Genomic DNA, 18,073 nt, shown 5'->3' with positions numbered 1-18,073 from the left:
GTCTAGATTAAATCCCAGCCTGTGTTCTGTCAGGTGCTCTTCAACATGTCTAGATTAAATCCCAGCCTGTGTTCTGTCAGGTGCTCTTCAACATGCCTAGATTAAATCCCAGCCTGTGTTCTGTCAGGTGCTCTTCAACATGCCTAGATTAAATCCCAGCCTGTGTTCTGTCCGGTGCTCTTCAACATGTCTAGATTAAATCCCAGCCTGTGTTCTGTCAGGTGCTCTTCAACATGTCTAGATTAAATCCCAGCCTGTGTTCTGTCAGGTGCTCTTCAACATGCCTAGATTAAATCCCAGCCTGTGTTCTGTCAGGTGCTCTTCAACATGTCTAGATTAAATCCCAGCCTGTGTTCTGTCAGGTGCTCTTCAACATGCCTAGATTAAATCCCAGCCTGTGTTCTGTCAGGTGCTCTTCAACATGTCTAGATTAAATCCCAGCCTGTGTTCTGTCAGGTGCTCTTCAACATGCCTAGATTAAATCCCAGCCTGTGTTCTGTCAGGTGCTCTTCAACATGTCTAGATTAAATCCCAGCCTGTGTTCTGTCAGGTGCTCTTCAACATGCCTAGATTGAATCCCAGCCTGTGTTCTGTCAGGTGCTCTTCAACATGTCTAGATTAAATCCCAGCCTGTGTTCTGTCAGGTGCTCTTCAACATGTCTAGATTAAATCCCAGCCTGTGTTCTGTCAGGTGCTCTTCAACATGTCTAGATTGAATCCCAGCCTGTGTTCTGTCAGGTGCTCTTCAACATGCCTAGATTGAATCCCAGCCTGTGTTCTGTCAGGTGCTCTTCAACATGCCTAGATTGAATCCCAGCCTGTGTTCTGTCCGGTGCTCTTCAACATGCCTAGATTAAATCCCAGCCTGTGTTCTGTCAGGTGCTCTTCAACATGCCTAGATTGAATCCCAGCCTGTGTTCTGTCCGGTGCTCTTCAACATGCCTAGATTGAATCCCAGCCTGTGTTCTGTCAGGTGCTCTTCAACATGCCTAGATTAAATCCCAGCCTGTGTTCTGTCCGGTGCTCTTCAACATGCCTAGATTAAATCCCAGCCTGTGTTCTGTCAGGTGCTCTTCAACATGCCTAGATTGAATCCCAGCCTGTGTTCTGTCAGGTGCTCTTCAACATGCCTAGATTGAATCCCAGCCTGTGTTCTGTCAGGTGCTCTTCAACATGCCTAGATTAAATCCCAGCCTGTGTTCTGTCAGGTGCTCTTCAACATGCCTAGATTGAATCCCAGCCTGTGTTCTGTCCGGTGCTCTTCAACATGCCTAGATTAAATCCCAGCCTGTGTTCTGTCAGGTGCTCTTCAACATGCCTAGATTGAATCCCAGCCTGTGTTCTGTCAGGTGCTCTTCAACATGCCTAGATTAAATCCCAGCCTGTGTTCTGTCCGGTGCTCTTCAACATGCCTAGATTGAATCCCAGCCTGTGTTCTGTCCGGTGCTCTTCAACATGCCTAGATTGAATCCCAGCCTGTGTTCTGTCAGGTGCTCTTCAACATGCCTAGATTGAATCCCAGCCTGTGTTCTGTCAGGTGCTCTTCAACATGCCTAGATTGAATCCCAGCCTGTGTTCTGTCAGGTGCTCTTCAACATGCCTAGATTAAATCCCAGCCTGTGTGTATTTGTGGTCCTCTGACCGTGTTTACTGAACACTTGACTAAATGTCATGCTGCCGAGTATTAAAATGATGTTTTTGTATATACAGTACCAGTCAAAAGTTTGGACACACCTCATTCCAGGTTGCAAGTTCAAATCCCAGAGGTGACAAGGTACAAATCTGTCATTCTGCCTCTGAACAAGGCAGTTAACCCACTGTTCCTAGACCAGTTAACCCACTGTTCCTAGACCGTCATTGAAAATAAGAATTTGTTCTTAACTGACTTGCCTGGTTAAATAAAAGGTTAAAATCCCAGGGTTGTTCTTTATTTTTACAATTTTCTACATTGTAGAATCATAGTGAAGACATCAAAACGTTGAAATAACACATATGGAATCATGTAGTAACCAAAAAAAGTGTTAAACAAATCAGCATTTATTTTATATTTGAGATTCTACAAAGAAGCCACCCTTTGCCTTGATGACAGCTTTGCATTCTCTCAACCAGCTTCATAAGGTAGTGACCTGGAATGCATTTGTGGAATTTCTTTCCTTCTTACAGCCAATCAGTTGTGTTGTGACAAGGTAGGGGGGGTATACAGAAGATAGCCCTATTTGGTAAAAGACCAAGTCCCTATTATGGCAAGAACAGCTCAAATAAGCAAAGAGAAACAACAGTCCATTGTTACTTTAAGACATGAAGGTCAGTCAATATGGAACATTTCAAGAACTTTGAAACTTTCTTCAAGTGCAGTCTTAAAAACCATCAAGCGCTGTGATGAAACTGGCTCTCATGAGGACCGCCACAGGAAAGGAAGACCCAGAGTTACTTCTGCTGCAGAGGATAAGTTCATTAGAGTTACCTGTCTCTCATGAGGACCACCACAGGAAAGGAAGACCCAGAGTTACCTCTGCTGCTAAGTTAGACTTACCAGCCTCAGAAATTGCAGCCCAAATAAATGCTTCAGAGTTCAAGTAATAGACATCTCAACTGCGTGAATCAGGCCTTCGTGGTCATATTGCTGCAAAGAAACCACTGCTAAAGGACACCAATAATAAGAAGAGACTTGCTTGGGCCAAGAAACACGAGCAATGAACATTAGACCGGTGGAAATCTGTCCTTTGGTCTGATGAGTCCAAATTTTAGATTTTTGTTTCCAACCGCTGTGTCTCTGTGAGACGTAGGCTAGGTGAACTGATGATCTCCACATGTGTGGTTCCCACAGTGAAGCATGGAGGAGGTGGTGCTTTGCTGGTGACACTGTGATTTATTTAGAATTCAAGGCACACTTAACCAGCATGGTTACCACAGCATTCTGCAGAGATACACCATCCCATCTGGTTTGCGCTTAGTGGGACTATCATTTGTTTTTCAACAGGACAATGACCCAACACACCTCCAGGCTGTGTAAGAGCTATTTGACCGAGAAGGAGAGTAATGGAGTGCTGCATCAGATGACCTGGCCTCCACAATCAACTGATCTCAACATAAATGAGATGGTTTGGGATGAGTTGGACTGCAGAGTGAAGGAAAAGCAGCCAACAAGTGCTCAGCATATGTGGGAACTCCTTCACGACTGTTGGCAAAGCATTCCAGGTGAAGCTGGTTGAGAGAATGCCAAGAGTTTGCAAAGCTGTCATCAAGGCAGAGGGTGGCTAAATATAAAACAAGTTAATAAATAATCTCTTGGCAAACAAAGCAGTTAATATTTACAAGAAAACACTCATAATTTCAGGTAGATGTGTGTGAGTGAGTGAGACAGAGAGAGAGACTGCAGGGTGCCTGTCCTCTCTCCCCTGGGCGTGTTCTCCTCCATCAGCCTGTCCTCTCTCCCCTGGGTGTGTTCTCCTCCAGCTCCATCAGCCTGTCCTCTCTCCCCTGGGCATGTTCTGCTGCTACTCTCTGAGCTGTCTCTGAGGCTGCGATGTCTATGTGGGCGTATGTGGTGGAGCCCCCTACTGGACAGGAAGACCAACAACAACAACCAGTGACTACAACATCATGGTCCTCTACTAGAACATAAAAACCAGTCTCCCGATCATCCTGCCTTCTCCTGAAGTGTTTGTCTTGCACACTTTGCTTATAACAAACCTTAATCCACGAAGGGTAGTGTGCGAGTGTACACTTTGGGAGAAGGGTGGTGTAATCGGGACACACATCCAATGGCTTTGAGCAGGTTCTATGTTTCCTAGTAGGAGATTATCACAGTACAAGAAGCCATATAGCACCAAGGAGGAAGAGACTGTAGGCCACTGTGTGCTGTATGTTCCCAACAGTAGGTATTATAATGATGTGTTCCCAACAGTAGGTATTATAATGATGTGTTCCCAACAGTAGGTATTATAATGATGTGTTCCCAACAGTAGGTATTATAATCAACCTTAGGTTATAAACATGTCCTATTAAACCATTATAATGAATACCGTCATTGTAAAGAAGAATTTGTTCTTAACTGACTTGCCTAGTTCAATAAAGGTTAAACAAGTAAATAAATACATACACATAGGATCTCAGTGTGGTGGAGTCATCATTGTGTTTGCTGATGGACACCCATTTCTTAGCAATAAATCATAAATTACTTTTAAATGACTGGGTTGCTGATGAAGGCAACGGACCTAAACTCAAATGGGTTTAACAATGAAGTATATCTATTTTTTTTATCCACTTCCACTATCCTCTTAAGAGTTGCTGAATCTCCTCTCCAGTCTGCTCCTCTATTCAGACACCATGGATGGAGAGAGAGGTAACATCAGGTTCCCTATCACTGGTGGCTGTCAGATTATCCTCCCCAAAACTAGATTTTAGTCAAAGTGCCCCATCCCATTCCCCCCAGCTCAACATGTCTCTGTCCAGCCCTATCCCATTACCCCCCACCTCAACATGTCTCTGTCCAGCTCCATCCCATTCCCCCCCAGCTCAACATGTCCCTGTCCATTCCCTCCAGCTCAACATGTCTCTGTCCAGCCCCATCCCATTCTCCCCAGCTCAACATGTCCCTGTCCATTCCCTCCAGCTCAACATGTCTCTGTCCAGCCCCATCCCATTCCCCCCCAGCTCAACATGTCCCTGTCCAGCCCCATCCAATTCCCCCCAGCTCAACATGTCCCTGTCCAGCCCCATCCCATCCCCCCCCAGCTAAACATGTCCCTGTCCAGCCCCATCCCATTCCCCCCAGCTCAACATGTCCCTGTCCAGCCCCATCCCATTCCCCCCCAGCTCAACATGTCCCTGTCCAGCCCCATCCCATTCCCCCCAGCTCAACATGTCTCTGTCCAGCCCCATCCCATTCCCTCCAGCTCAACATGTCCCTGTCCAGCCCTATCCCATTCCCCCCAGCTCCACATGTCCCTGTCCAGCCCCATCCCATTCCCTCCAGCTCAACATGTCCCTGTCCAGCCCCATCCCATTCCCTCCAGCTCAACATGTCCCTGTACAGCCCCATCCCATTCCCTCCAGCTCAACATGTCCCTGTCCAGCCCCCTCATGTTCATTGCTGTTAAGTACAGTCTGTGAACAAAGTTAAACTAATACATTTTATGTTTTGGATTACAGGATACCCAAGATCATATCTCTCCATATTCTGTTCCAGTGAAAGGGTGGTTCAGATTCACTTAGATCTGTGGACCATACTTTTTTAATGGCTAGCTCAGAATATGAGCTTTCCAAGAGTTGTTCATATATTATAGAGATCATTCCTTTCGGGAGCCCAGATTATTTATTTATAAATCATTGGATGGTTGAGTTTCCCCAGAAGGCAGACATCGGAGGATGGGGTGGGTTGAGATGCAGCCAATGCAGAAAAAACACAGATCTCTAGTTTAAACTCCATGGATGTAATGGTTGAGTCCAAATCCATAATGGTTCAGTCCAACTCCGTGGATGTAATGGTTCAGTCCAACTCCATGGATGTAATGGTTGAGTCCAACTCCGTGGATGTAATGGTTCAGTCCAAATCCATAATGGTTCAGTCCAACTCCATGGATGTAATGGTTGAGTCCGACTCCGTGGATGTAATGGTTCAGTCCGACTCCGTGGATGTAATGGTTCAGTCCGACTCCGTGTATGTAATGGTTCAGTCCAACTCCGTGGATGTAATGGTTCAGTCCGACTCCATAATGGTTCAGTCCGACTCCGTGTATGTAATGGTTCAGTCCAACTCCGTGGATGTAATGGTTCAGTCCGACTCCATAATGGTTCAGTCCAACTCCGTGGATGTAATGGTTCAGTCCGACTCCGTGTATGTAATGGTTCAGTCCAACTCCGTGGATGTAATGGTTCAGTCCGACTCCGTGTATGTAATGGTTGAGTCCAACTCCGTGGAAGTAATGGTTCAGTCCGACTCTGCTCTGTCTTATCAATAGATGTACTTCTGTCTTTACTTTGGTCTGATTAACAGTGTTTGTTGAAAACACTCCAATGTCATTTTGAACAACTTTTCCATTCCTGATGTCTTCTTTACTGGGGATTTGTTCAGATGTAAATGCCGTTACATTGTTTTAATAAAACCTTTAATGTCGTCCCACGCAGGGGGTCATCGACTGCATCATTATAGTTAATCATCATTCATTCATTCAGTTCAGATTGAAATTGAACACAGGAAGTAGGATTTTGTAGTACTGAAACATTACAGCGCCATCTTGTGGCTCTTTCAGGAGATTCTGAAGCCCTGTGGATCTTGGTCCTAAAACATGGCACTATGAAGGGAATAGACTGCCATTTAGGACGCAAACATCATCACAATAACTAGGTCAGGGCTGGCCAACCCTCTTCCTGGAGATCTACTGTCCTGTAGGTTTTTAGTCCAACCCTAATTTAGCATATCTGATTCAGCTAGTTAAGGTCTTGTTGAGCAGCTAATTAGTAGAATCAGGTGTGTTAAATTAGGGTTGGACTGAAAACCTACAGGACAGTAGATCTCTAGGAAGAGGATTGGACTGAAAACCTACAGGACAGTAGATCTCCAGGAAGAGGGTTGGACTGAAAACCTACAGGACAGTAGATCTCCAGGAAGAGGGTTGGAGTGATAACCTACAGGACAGTAGATCTCCAGGAAGAGGGTTGGAGTGATAACCTACAGGACAGTAGATCTCCAGGAAGAGGGTTGGAGTGATAACCTACAGGACAGTAGATCTCCAGGAAGAGGATTGGACAGCACTGGACTAGACAATCCAGGTAGTCTGAGAGTTGCTAGAATAGCCGTCTCTGCATCATTCTACTGGGAAAACAACCCACTGCAATATCATCATCATTGAAAGTATCCCCAAAAAGTGCCCCGTTCCCTAATATAGTACACTACTGTTGATCAGAACACCGTGGTGGGCCCTGGTCTAAAGTAGTGTACTATATAGGGAATAGGGTGTCAATTGAGACGTAAGCCCATTTTGTATTTGATAAAGCAGAGGATTGTGTGCAGCGAGAACGAGCGGTTAAATAAATTCCTGTGTTCAGCACGACGATTTAATGAGTGATTTTCTACCAATTACACTCTGTTTCCATGGTGACCCATTGACACCGCTTCTCTCTCTGTGTGTGTGTGTGTGTGTGTGTGTGTGTGTGTGTGTGTGTGTGTGTGTGTGTGTGTGGCGGGACTCAGTCGCTCTCTTCTCCCATAACTAAGCCCGTCTAAGTCTATAATGAATTTCCTCCAGACTACACAGAAGAGTTGAAGCATCACAATCTTCTTGGCACACTAGTCAAAACTTATTGGACGTATGAAGGAATTAAGGAAATGGGATGAGAAAAGTCCCCTTTAGACAGCTAGGAAACAGCCAGAGTCAACAGCACCCTATTGTCTAGTGTTAAAGGGCCCATAGGGCTCTGGTCTAAAGTAGTGCACTACTTAGGGAATAGGGTGCCATTTGGGATACGAGATAGAGATTGAGAGCAAGACTTGAGCTAAGGGACAGCAGGCCAGCCCAACAACCAACCAACCTGCCAGCCAGCCCAACAATCAACCTGCCAGCCCAACAACCAACCTGCCAGCCAGCCAGCCCAACAACCAACCTGCCAGCCAAACCTGCCAGCCAACCTGCCAGCCTGCCAGCCAGCCAGCCAATAAACCTGCCAGCCAAACCAGTCAGCCAATCAACCTGCCAGCCAAACCTGCCAGCCAGCCAGCCAGCAAAACACTTGAGCCAACATGGAGAGCCGTAAACACTGAGCCCAAATGGTAAACATCTATTTAAAATAGCCATCTGAGAGGCGTTGGTGTTCTTACTGGGTCTGCGCAGCTGCACAGGGTTACCCCTCGCTGCAGTGGTGTTGGTGGAAACTGGCCCACCGTAGGGCTCTGGATGTAGATCCAGCTCCATGTACAGCAGCTCTCTGCCAGCTCTAGCCGCAGGGCTAACGGGGATGTTGACGTAGTTCACACTGGGGTCGGTGTGGTGACGCCTGTCCAGGACTGATGACATCATCATGGCGGAAGCATCCGGAGGAAACTTAAAGAATCTCCCTGGGAGAATGACAGAGTCAGTCAGACAGACACTCCCTGGGAGAATGACAGAGTCAGTCAGACAGACACTCCCTGGGAGAATGACAGAGAGTCAGTCAGACAGACACTCCCTGGGAGAATGACAGAGAGTCAGACAGACACTCCCTGTGAGAATGACAGAGAGTCAGACAGACACTCCCTGGGAGAATGACAGAGTCAGTCAGTCAGACAGACACTCCCTGGGAGAATGACAGAGTCAGTCAGACAGACACTCCCTGGGAGAATGACAGAGTCAGTCAGACAGACACTCCCTGGGAGAATGACAGAGTCAGTCAGACAGACAGACACTCCCTGGGAGAATGACAGAGTCAGTCAGACAGACAGACACTCCCTGGGAGAATGACAGAGTCAGTCAGACAGACACTCCCTGGGAGAATGACAGAGAGTCAGTCAGACACTCCCTGGGAGAATGACAGAGAGTCAGACAGACACTCCCTGGGAGAATGACAGAGAGTCAGTCAGACAGACACTCCCTGGGAGAATGACAGAGAGTCAGACAGACACTCCCTGGGAGAATGACAGAGTCAGACAGACAGACACTCCCTGGGAGAATGACAGAGTCAGTCAGACAGACAGCCACTCCCTGGGAGAATGACAGACTCAGTCAGACAGACAGACACTCCCTGGGAGAATGACAGAGTCAGTCAGACAGACACTCCCTGGGAGAATGACAGAGTCAGTCAGACAGACACTCCCTGGGAGAATGACAGAGAGTCAGACAGACACCCCCTGGGAGAATGACAGAGTCAGTCAGACAGACACTCCCTGGGAGAATGACAGAGTCAGTCAGACAGACAGACACTCCCTGGGAGAATGACAGAGTCAGTCAGACAGACACTCCCTGGGAGAATGACAGAGTCAGTCAGACAGACACTCCCTGGGAGAATGACAGAGTCAGACAGACACTCCCTGGGAGAATGACAGAGAGTCAGTCAGACACTCCCTGGGAGAATGACAGAGAGTCAGACAGACACTCCCTGGGAGAATGACAGAGTCAGTCAGACAGACACTCCCTGGGAGAATGACAGAGTCAGTCAGACAGACACTCCCTGGGAGAATGACAGAGAGTCAGACAGACACTCCCTGGGAGAATGACAGAGAGTCAGTCAGACACTCCCTGGGAGAATGACAGAGAGTCAGACAGACACTCCCTGGGAGAATGACAGAGAGTCAGACAGACAGACACTCCCTGGGAGAATGACAGAGAGTCAGTCAGACAGACACTCCCTGGGAGAATGACAGAGAGTCAGTCAGACACTCCCTGGGAGAATGACAGAGAGTCAGACAGACACTCCCTGGGAGAATGACAGAGTCAGTCAGACAGACACTCCCTGGGAGAATGACAGAGTCAGTCAGACAGACACTCCCTGGGAGAATGACAGAGAGTCAGACAGACACTCCCTGGGAGAATGACAGAGAGTCAGACAGACAGACACTCCCTGGGAGAATGACAGAGAGTCAGACAGACAGACACTCCCTGGGAGAATGACAGAGAGTCAGACAGACTCTCCCTGGGAGAATGACAGAGTCAGTCAGACAGACACTCCCTGGGAGAATGACAGAGTCAGTCAGACAGACACTCCCTGGGAGAATGACAGAGTCAGTCAGACAGACACTCCCTGGGAGAATGACAGAGAGTCAGTCAGACACTCCCTGGGAGAATGACAGAGAGTCAGTCAGACACTCCCTGGGAGAATGACAGAGAGTCAGACAGACAGACACTCCCTGGGAGAATGACAGTGAGTCAGTCAGACAGACACTCCCTGGGAGAATGACAGAGAGTCAGACAGACACTCCCTGGGAGAATGACAGAGTCAGACAGACAGACACTCCCTGGGAGAATGACAGAGAGTCAGTCAGACAGACACTCCCTGGGAGAATGACAGAGAGTCAGACAGACACTCCCTGGGAGAATGACAGAGTCAGACAGACAGACAGACAGACAGATAGACGAAGCAGCAGGACCGTAGTAACAGAATATAATGATGTGAGCAGGACAACATGTAAAGTGTCCCGCAATGTCAAATGTACATGTAGATAAAGTTTGAATGAAATGGATGTAGCGATATTGGCAACCAACAAGTCGGATTTTCAAACCCACATGAAAAGGCATTTAAAAAAAGATAAAACCTTGGAGATCATGTCATGTCGGTAAAAAACAACCAGGATGCATTGCTCTCACCGCCAGAGACTGAGGTCTGTCTGCTTGGCGTCATGGTGCCGGGGGGAGGTGGGGGTGAATAGGAGGGTGAGAGAGGGTGAGAGAGGCCCGCCTCACCCCGCACCACCTCTCTACACTGGGGTGGTGGATCTGAGAAATGTAAGGCAGTATGGAATGTTATCACCAACAGGTTAATGAATTAGACTGGTTAATGAGTATACACAGACCATTAGACTGGTTAATGAGTATATACAGGCCATTAGACTGGTTAATGAATATATACAGGCCATTAGACTGGTTAATGAATATATACAGGCCATTAGACTGGGTAATGAGTATATACAGATCATTAGACTGGTTAATGAATATATACAGACCACTAGACTGGTTAATGAATATATACAGACCATTAGACAGGTTAATGAGTATATAGAGACCATTAGACAGGTTAATGAATATATACAGACCATTAGACAGGTTAATGAGTATATAGAGACCATTAGACAGGTTAATGAATATATACAGACCATTAGACTGGTTAATGAATATATACAGACCACTAGACTGGTTAATGAATATATACAGACCACTAGACTGGTTAATGAATATATACAGATCATTAGACTGGTTAATGAATATATACAGATCATTAGACTGGTTAATGAATATATACAGATCATTAGACTGGTTAATGAATATATACAGACCACTAGACTGGTTAATGAATATATATACAGGCCATTAGACTGGTTATTAGACTGGTTAATGAATATATACAGGACATTAGACTGGTTAATGAATATATACAGGCCATTAGACTGGTTAATGAATATATACAGATCATTAGACTGGTTAATGAATATATACAGACCACTAGACAGGTTAATGAATATATACAGACCATTAGACAGGTTAATGAATATATACAGGCTATTAGACTGGTTAATGAGTATACACAGGTCATTAGACAGGTTAATGAGTATATACAGACCATTAGACTGGTTAATGAATATACACAGGCCATTAGACTGGTTAATGAATATATACAGATCATTAGACTGGTTAATGAATATATACAGGCCATTAGACTGGTTAATGAGTATACACAGACCATTAGACTGGTTAATGAATATATACAGATCATTAGACTGGTTAATGAATATATACAGATCATTAGACTGGTTAATGAATATATACAGGTCATTAGACTGGTTAATGAATATATACAGGTCATTAGACTGGTTAATGAATATATACAGATCATTAGACTGGTTAATGAATATATACAGATCATTAGACTGGTTAATGAATATATACATATCATTAGACTGGTTAATGAATATATACAGATCATTAGACTGGTTAATGAATATATACAGATCATTAGACTGGTTAATGAATATATACAGATCATTAGACTGGTTAATGAATATATACAGGTCATTAGACTGGTTAATGAGTATATACAGACCATTAGACTGGTTAATGAATATATACAGATCATTAGACTGGTTAATGAATATATACAGATCATTAGACTGGTTAATGAGTATATACAGATCATTAGACTGGTTAATGAGTATATACAGACCATTAGACTGGTTAATGAATATATACAGATCATTAGACTGGTTAATGAATATATACAGATCATTAGACTGGTTAATGAATATATACAGACCACTAGACAGGTTAATGAATATATACAGATCATTAGACTGGTTAATGAGTATATACAGACCATTAGACAGATTAATGAATATATACAGGCCATTAGAGTGGTTAATGAATATATACAGGCTATTAGACTGGTTAATGAATATATACAGATCATTAGACTGGTTAATGAATATATACAGGTCATTAGACTGGTTAATGAATATATACAGGCCATTAGACTGGTTAATGAATATATACAGGTCATTAGACTGGTTAATGAATATATACAGGCCATTAGACTGGTTAATGAATATATACAGGCCATTAGACTGGTTAATGAATATATACAGATCATTAGACTGGTTAATGAATATATACAGGCCATTAGACTGGTTAATGAATATATACAGGTCATTAGACTGGTTAATGAATATATACAGGTCATTAGACTGGTTAATGAATATATACAATTTAGTTACAATGTTACATGAGAATAATGGTGTAAATACACAGACAGACAGACAGACCAGACCGACAGACAGACAAGACAGACAGACAGACGGACGGACGGACGGAGGGAGGGAGGCTGACAGACAGACAGAGGGAGGGAGGCCGACAGACAGACAGACAGACCGACCTGGTGTTGGGGAAAGCCCTGAATGTGAAGGGCTGTTTGTCTAAAATGGAACAGAAAGAGACAATTTTTTAGACAATACATTACATTATACTACAGCACATTATACTACAATACATTATACTACAATACATTATACTACAATACATTATACTATAATACATTATACTACAATACATTATACTACAGCACATTATACTACAGCACATTATACTACAATACATTATACTACAATACATTATACTACAGCACATTATACTAAAATACATTATACTACAATACATTATACTACAATACATTATACTACAATACATTATACTACAGCACATTATACTAGATTACATTATACTAAAATACATTATAATACAATACATTATACTAGAGCACATTATACTACAATACATTATAATACATTACATTATACTACAGCACATTATACTACAATACATTATACTAGAATACATTATAATACAATACATTATACTAGAATACATTATAATACAATACATTATACTAGAATACATTATAATACAATACATTATACTAGAATACATTATACTACAGCACATTATACTACAATACATTATAATACAATACATTATACTAGAATACATTATAATACAATACATTATACTAGAATACATTATAATACAGCATATTATACTAGAAAACATTATACTACAGCACATTATACTAGAATACATTATAATACAATACATTATACTACAGCACATTATACTACAATACATTATACTACAATACATTACAGTATCCTACAATACAATACAATATACTACAGCACATTATACTACAAGACATTATACTACAACACATTAAACTACAATACAATACATTATAACACATTATACTACAGCACATTATACTACAATATATTACTTGTACTACAATATATTACTTATACTACAATACATTATACTACAACACAATATACTACAGAACATTATAGTACAGCACATTGTACTAGAATACATTATACTACAATACATTATCCTACAATACAATACCTTATACTACAATACATTATACTACAACACATTATACTAGAATACATTATACTACAGCAGAATATACTACAGCACATTATACTACAATACAATACATTATACTACAATACATTATACTACAGCACATTATACTACAATACAATACATTATACTACAATACATTATTCTACAGCACATTATACTACAATACAATACATTATACTACAATACATTATACTACAGCACATTATACTACAATACAATACATTATACTACAATACATTATACTACAGCACATTATACTACAATACAATACATTATACTACAATACAATATACTACAATACATTATACTACAGCACATTATACTACAATACAATACATTATACTACAATACATTATACTACAGCACATTATACTACAATACAATACATTATACTACAATACATTATACTACAGCACATTATACTACAATACAATACATTATACTACAATACAATACATTATATTACAAAACATTATACTACAGCACATTATACTATAATACAACACACTCTCCCCCTCTCTCTTCTCTCTTTTAAGGAGAGGTTTTCTTCAGGTGATTGTCTGATTTGGTTATTAAAAACCCCACGCCATTGCTCTTCTTTAATCAGCTGTCTTCTATTGACAGCACACGGAGTTTGACAAGTTCTCGTTGATGACACACGCGGTGAGGTGTGAGGACTGTTAACCTGATTAGTACGGTGAGGTGTGAGGACTGTTAACCTGATTAGTACGGTGAGGTGTGAGGACTGCTAATCTAATGAGTTCTCAGTGCTCAGCAGACGGGAGGAGGGAACCACACACACTGTGTTCCCCGTTCCAAAACGGAACCCTATTCCCTATAAAGTGCACTACTTCCAACCAGGACAATAGGTACTATATATGGAATAAGGGGGCGTTTTGGGACACAAAGGAGTTGTTTGGTCAGAGGCGCATTGGGGATGGTTAAAAATGTGAAAAGAAAAGGCTTGGAAATAAATGGTAAGATGTTGTTGTTGTTGTTGGAACAATAAATTATCGTTAATATGGTTAAAATGGTGGGTGAATATTTCACACTTCCTCGCTCACAGCAGAGATGAAAGAGGAGCCCTTTCAAAAACATCATAATATACTCCACTTAGCAGCAGCGTTTATTCAAAGCAACTGACAGTCAAGCTGGATATATTTTACAATGGCTGGCCCCGGGAATCGAACCCACAACCCTGTCGTTGCAAGCTCTCTGATCCATACAGGACAACTACTAACATACTGACTACATCAAGCTGACTACACCAAGCAGACTACACCAACTACTAACATACTGACTACACCAAGCTGACTACACCAAGTAGACTACACCAAGCTCTACCAACTGAACCATACAGGACAACTACTAACATACTGACTACACCAAGCTGACTACACCAAGCTCTACCAACTGAACCATACAGGACAACTACTAACATACTGACTACGCCAAGCTGACTACACCAAGCTCTACCAACTGAACCATACAGGACAACTACTAACATACTGACTACGCCAAGCTGACTACACCAAGCTGACTACACCAAGCTCTACCAACTGATCCATAGAGGACAACTACTAACATACTGACTACACCAAGCTGACTACACCAAGCTGACTACACCAAGCTGACTACACCAAGCTGACTACACCAAGCTCTACCAACTGAACCATACAGGACAACTACTAACATACTGACTACATCAAGCTGACTACACCAAGCTCTACCAACTGATCCATACAGGACAACTACTAAAATACTGACTACACCAAGCTGACTACACCAAGCTGACTACACCAAGCTGACTACACCAAGCTGACTACACCAAGCTCTACCAACTGAACCATACAGGACAACTACTAACATACTGACTACATCAAGCTGACTACACCAAGCTCTACCAACTGATCCATACAGGACAACTACTAACATACTGACTACACCAAGGTGACTACACCAAACTGACTACACCAAGCTCTACCAACTGATCCATACAGGACAACTACTAACATACTGACTACACCAAGCTCTACCAACTGAACCATACAGGACAACTACTAACATACTGACTACACCAAGCTCTACCAACTGAACCATACAGGACAACTACTAACATACTGACTACACCAAGCTGACTACACCAAGGTGACTACACCAAGCTCTACAAACTGAACCATACAGGACAACTACTAACATACTGACTACACCAAGCTGACTACACCAAACTGACTACACCAAGCTCTACCAACTGATCCATACAGGACAACTACTAACATACTGACTACACCAAGCTGACTACACCAAGCTGACTACACCAAGCTCTACCAACTGATCCATACAGGACAACTACTAACATACTGACTACACCAAGCTGACTACACCAAGCTCTACCAACTGAACCATACAGGACAACTACTAACATACTGACTACACCAAACTGACTACACCAAGCTCTACCAGCTGAACCATACAGGACAACTACTAACATACTGACTACACCAAGCTGACTACACCAAGCTCTACCAACTGAACCATACAGGACAACTACTAACATACTGACTACACCAAGCTGACTACACCAAGCTGACTACACCAAGCTCTACCAACTGATCCATACAGGACAACTACTAACATACTGACTACACCAAGCTGACTACACCAAGCTCTACCAACTGATCCATACAGGACAACTACTAACATACTGACTACACCAAGCTGACTAAACCAAGCTGACTACACTAAACTGACTACACCAAGCTCTACCAACTGACCCATACAGGACAACTACTAACATACTGACTACACCAAGCTCTACCAACTGAACCATACAGGACAACTACTAACATACTGACTACACCAAGCTGACTACACCAAGCTGACTACACTAAACTGACTACACCAAGCTCTACCAACTGACCCATACAGGACAACTACTAACATACTGACTACACCAAGCTCTACCAACTGAACCATACAGGACAACTACTAACCTACTGACTACACCAAGCTGACTACACCAAGCTCTACCAACTGAACCATACAGGACAACTACTAACCTACTGACTACACCAAGCTGACTACACCAAGCTCTACCAACTGAACCATACAGGACAACTACTAACCTACTGACTACACCAAGCTGACTACACCAAGCTGACTACACCAAGCTCTACCAACTGAACCATACAGGACAACTACTAACCTACTGACTACACCAAGCTGACTACACCAAGCTGACTACACCAAGCTCTACCAACTGAACCATACAGGACAACTACTAACCTACTGACTACACCAAGCTGACTACACCAAGCTGACTACACCAAGCTGACTACACCAAGCTCTACCAACTGAACCATACAGGACAACTACTAACCTACTGACTACACCAAGCTGACTACACCAAGCTGACTACACCAAGCTCTACCAACTGAACCATACAGGACAACTACTAACACACTGACGTACACATACATGTTATTCAATCATTGCACCCGCACCGTTCGCTGCGTAGCCTGATGCTAAATTAGAACTTGGTTCTACTTGTGATGCTTGACGCGCTGCAAGTCCCGCCTCTCCCAACTCCTCATTGGTTTAGAGGAGCATATACCCACGTGGGTGATTGGAAGATGAGCTGAGGTCCACACTCCAGTCCAGTTGGTGGTGGTAACGCACCTTTAAAGTTGGTTGCCAACCCGCCATATAAAATCCACAGAAGAAGAAAACTCAACTAGGAGAGATTACTAGAAAATAACTACGCTGAACAAAAATATAAACGCAACATGAAAAGTGTTGTTCCCATGTTTCATGAGCTGAATTAAAAAATCCCTGAAATGTTCCATACGCACAAAAAAAGCTTTTTTCTCTCAAATTCTGTGCAAAAATATGTTTTCATCCCTGTTAAGTGAGCATTTCTCCTTTGCCAAGATAATCCATCCACCTGACAGGTGTGGCATGTCAAGAACATGATTAAACAGCATGATCCATTACACAGGTGAACCTTGTGCTGGGGGGGACAAGAAAAGGGCCACTCTAAAATGTGCAGTTTTGTCACACAATACAATGCCACATATATCTCAAGTTTTGAGGGAGTAATTGACATGCTGACTGCAGAAATGTCTACCAGAGCTGTTGCCAAAGAATTAATTGTTAATTTCTCTACCACAAGCCGTCTCCAATTTGACATTACGTCCAACCGGCCTCAGACGTCAGACTAGCACAGGATCTCCACAACCGTCTGGAGGGGGGGGGGGGGGTATATCTGTATGTAATAAAGCCCTTTTCTGGGGCCTGACTTCCCAGTGGTGCCCCTTCCCCCTGCCCAGTCATGTGAAATCTATAGATTAGGCTCTAATTTATTTATTTAAATGGGCTGATTTCCTCATATGAACTGTAACTCAGTAGATATGTTGCATGTTGCGTTTATATTTGTGTTCGGTGTAGGTTTCCCCTGTTCCCCTGAGTAGAGAACA

The 18,073-nt window shown here is 42.9% G+C and overlaps 1 protein-coding gene and 1 long non-coding RNA gene across 5 annotated transcripts in view; one reads left to right on the top strand and one right to left on the bottom strand.

Moving 5' to 3' along the window:
• LOC110514511 (protein Dok-7) overlaps positions 1 to 18,073 on the bottom strand; it is an 88,218-nt gene that overhangs the window by 29,181 nt on the left and 40,964 nt on the right. Inside the window, exons 9-12 of one of the 4 annotated variants that reach the window (XM_090188180.1) lie at positions 12,553 to 12,592; positions 10,278 to 10,406; positions 7,820 to 8,056; positions 2,017 to 3,560 (exon numbers count right to left, since the gene is read on the bottom strand). In XM_090188180.1, the coding sequence (XP_090044306.1) occupies positions 3,418 to 3,560; positions 7,820 to 8,056; positions 10,278 to 10,406; positions 12,553 to 12,592 (549 nt within the window). In that variant the 3' untranslated portion in view covers positions 2,017 to 3,417. Of the gene's footprint in view, positions 1 to 2,016; positions 3,561 to 7,819; positions 8,057 to 10,277; positions 10,407 to 12,552; positions 12,593 to 18,073 lie in introns of those variants that run through there. The other 3 variants (XM_090188181.1, XM_090188182.1, XM_090188183.1) reach the window with 3 other exon arrangements.
• LOC149980645 (uncharacterized) lies at positions 3,554 to 4,111 on the top strand. The gene is made up of 2 exons (XR_016483978.1): positions 3,554 to 3,881; positions 3,969 to 4,111. It is a non-coding gene; the product is annotated as an uncharacterized LOC149980645 (long non-coding RNA).

The sequence above is a fragment of the Oncorhynchus mykiss genome, chromosome 10 (genome assembly GCF_057628025.1).
Source record: "Oncorhynchus mykiss isolate SJ-2025 chromosome 10, ASM5762802v1, whole genome shotgun sequence".
NCBI classification, from domain to species: Eukaryota; Metazoa; Chordata; class Actinopteri; order Salmoniformes; family Salmonidae; genus Oncorhynchus; species Oncorhynchus mykiss.
The sequence above is the reverse complement of the archived record's forward strand: the minus strand, read 5'-3'. Positions and strand labels throughout refer to the sequence as shown.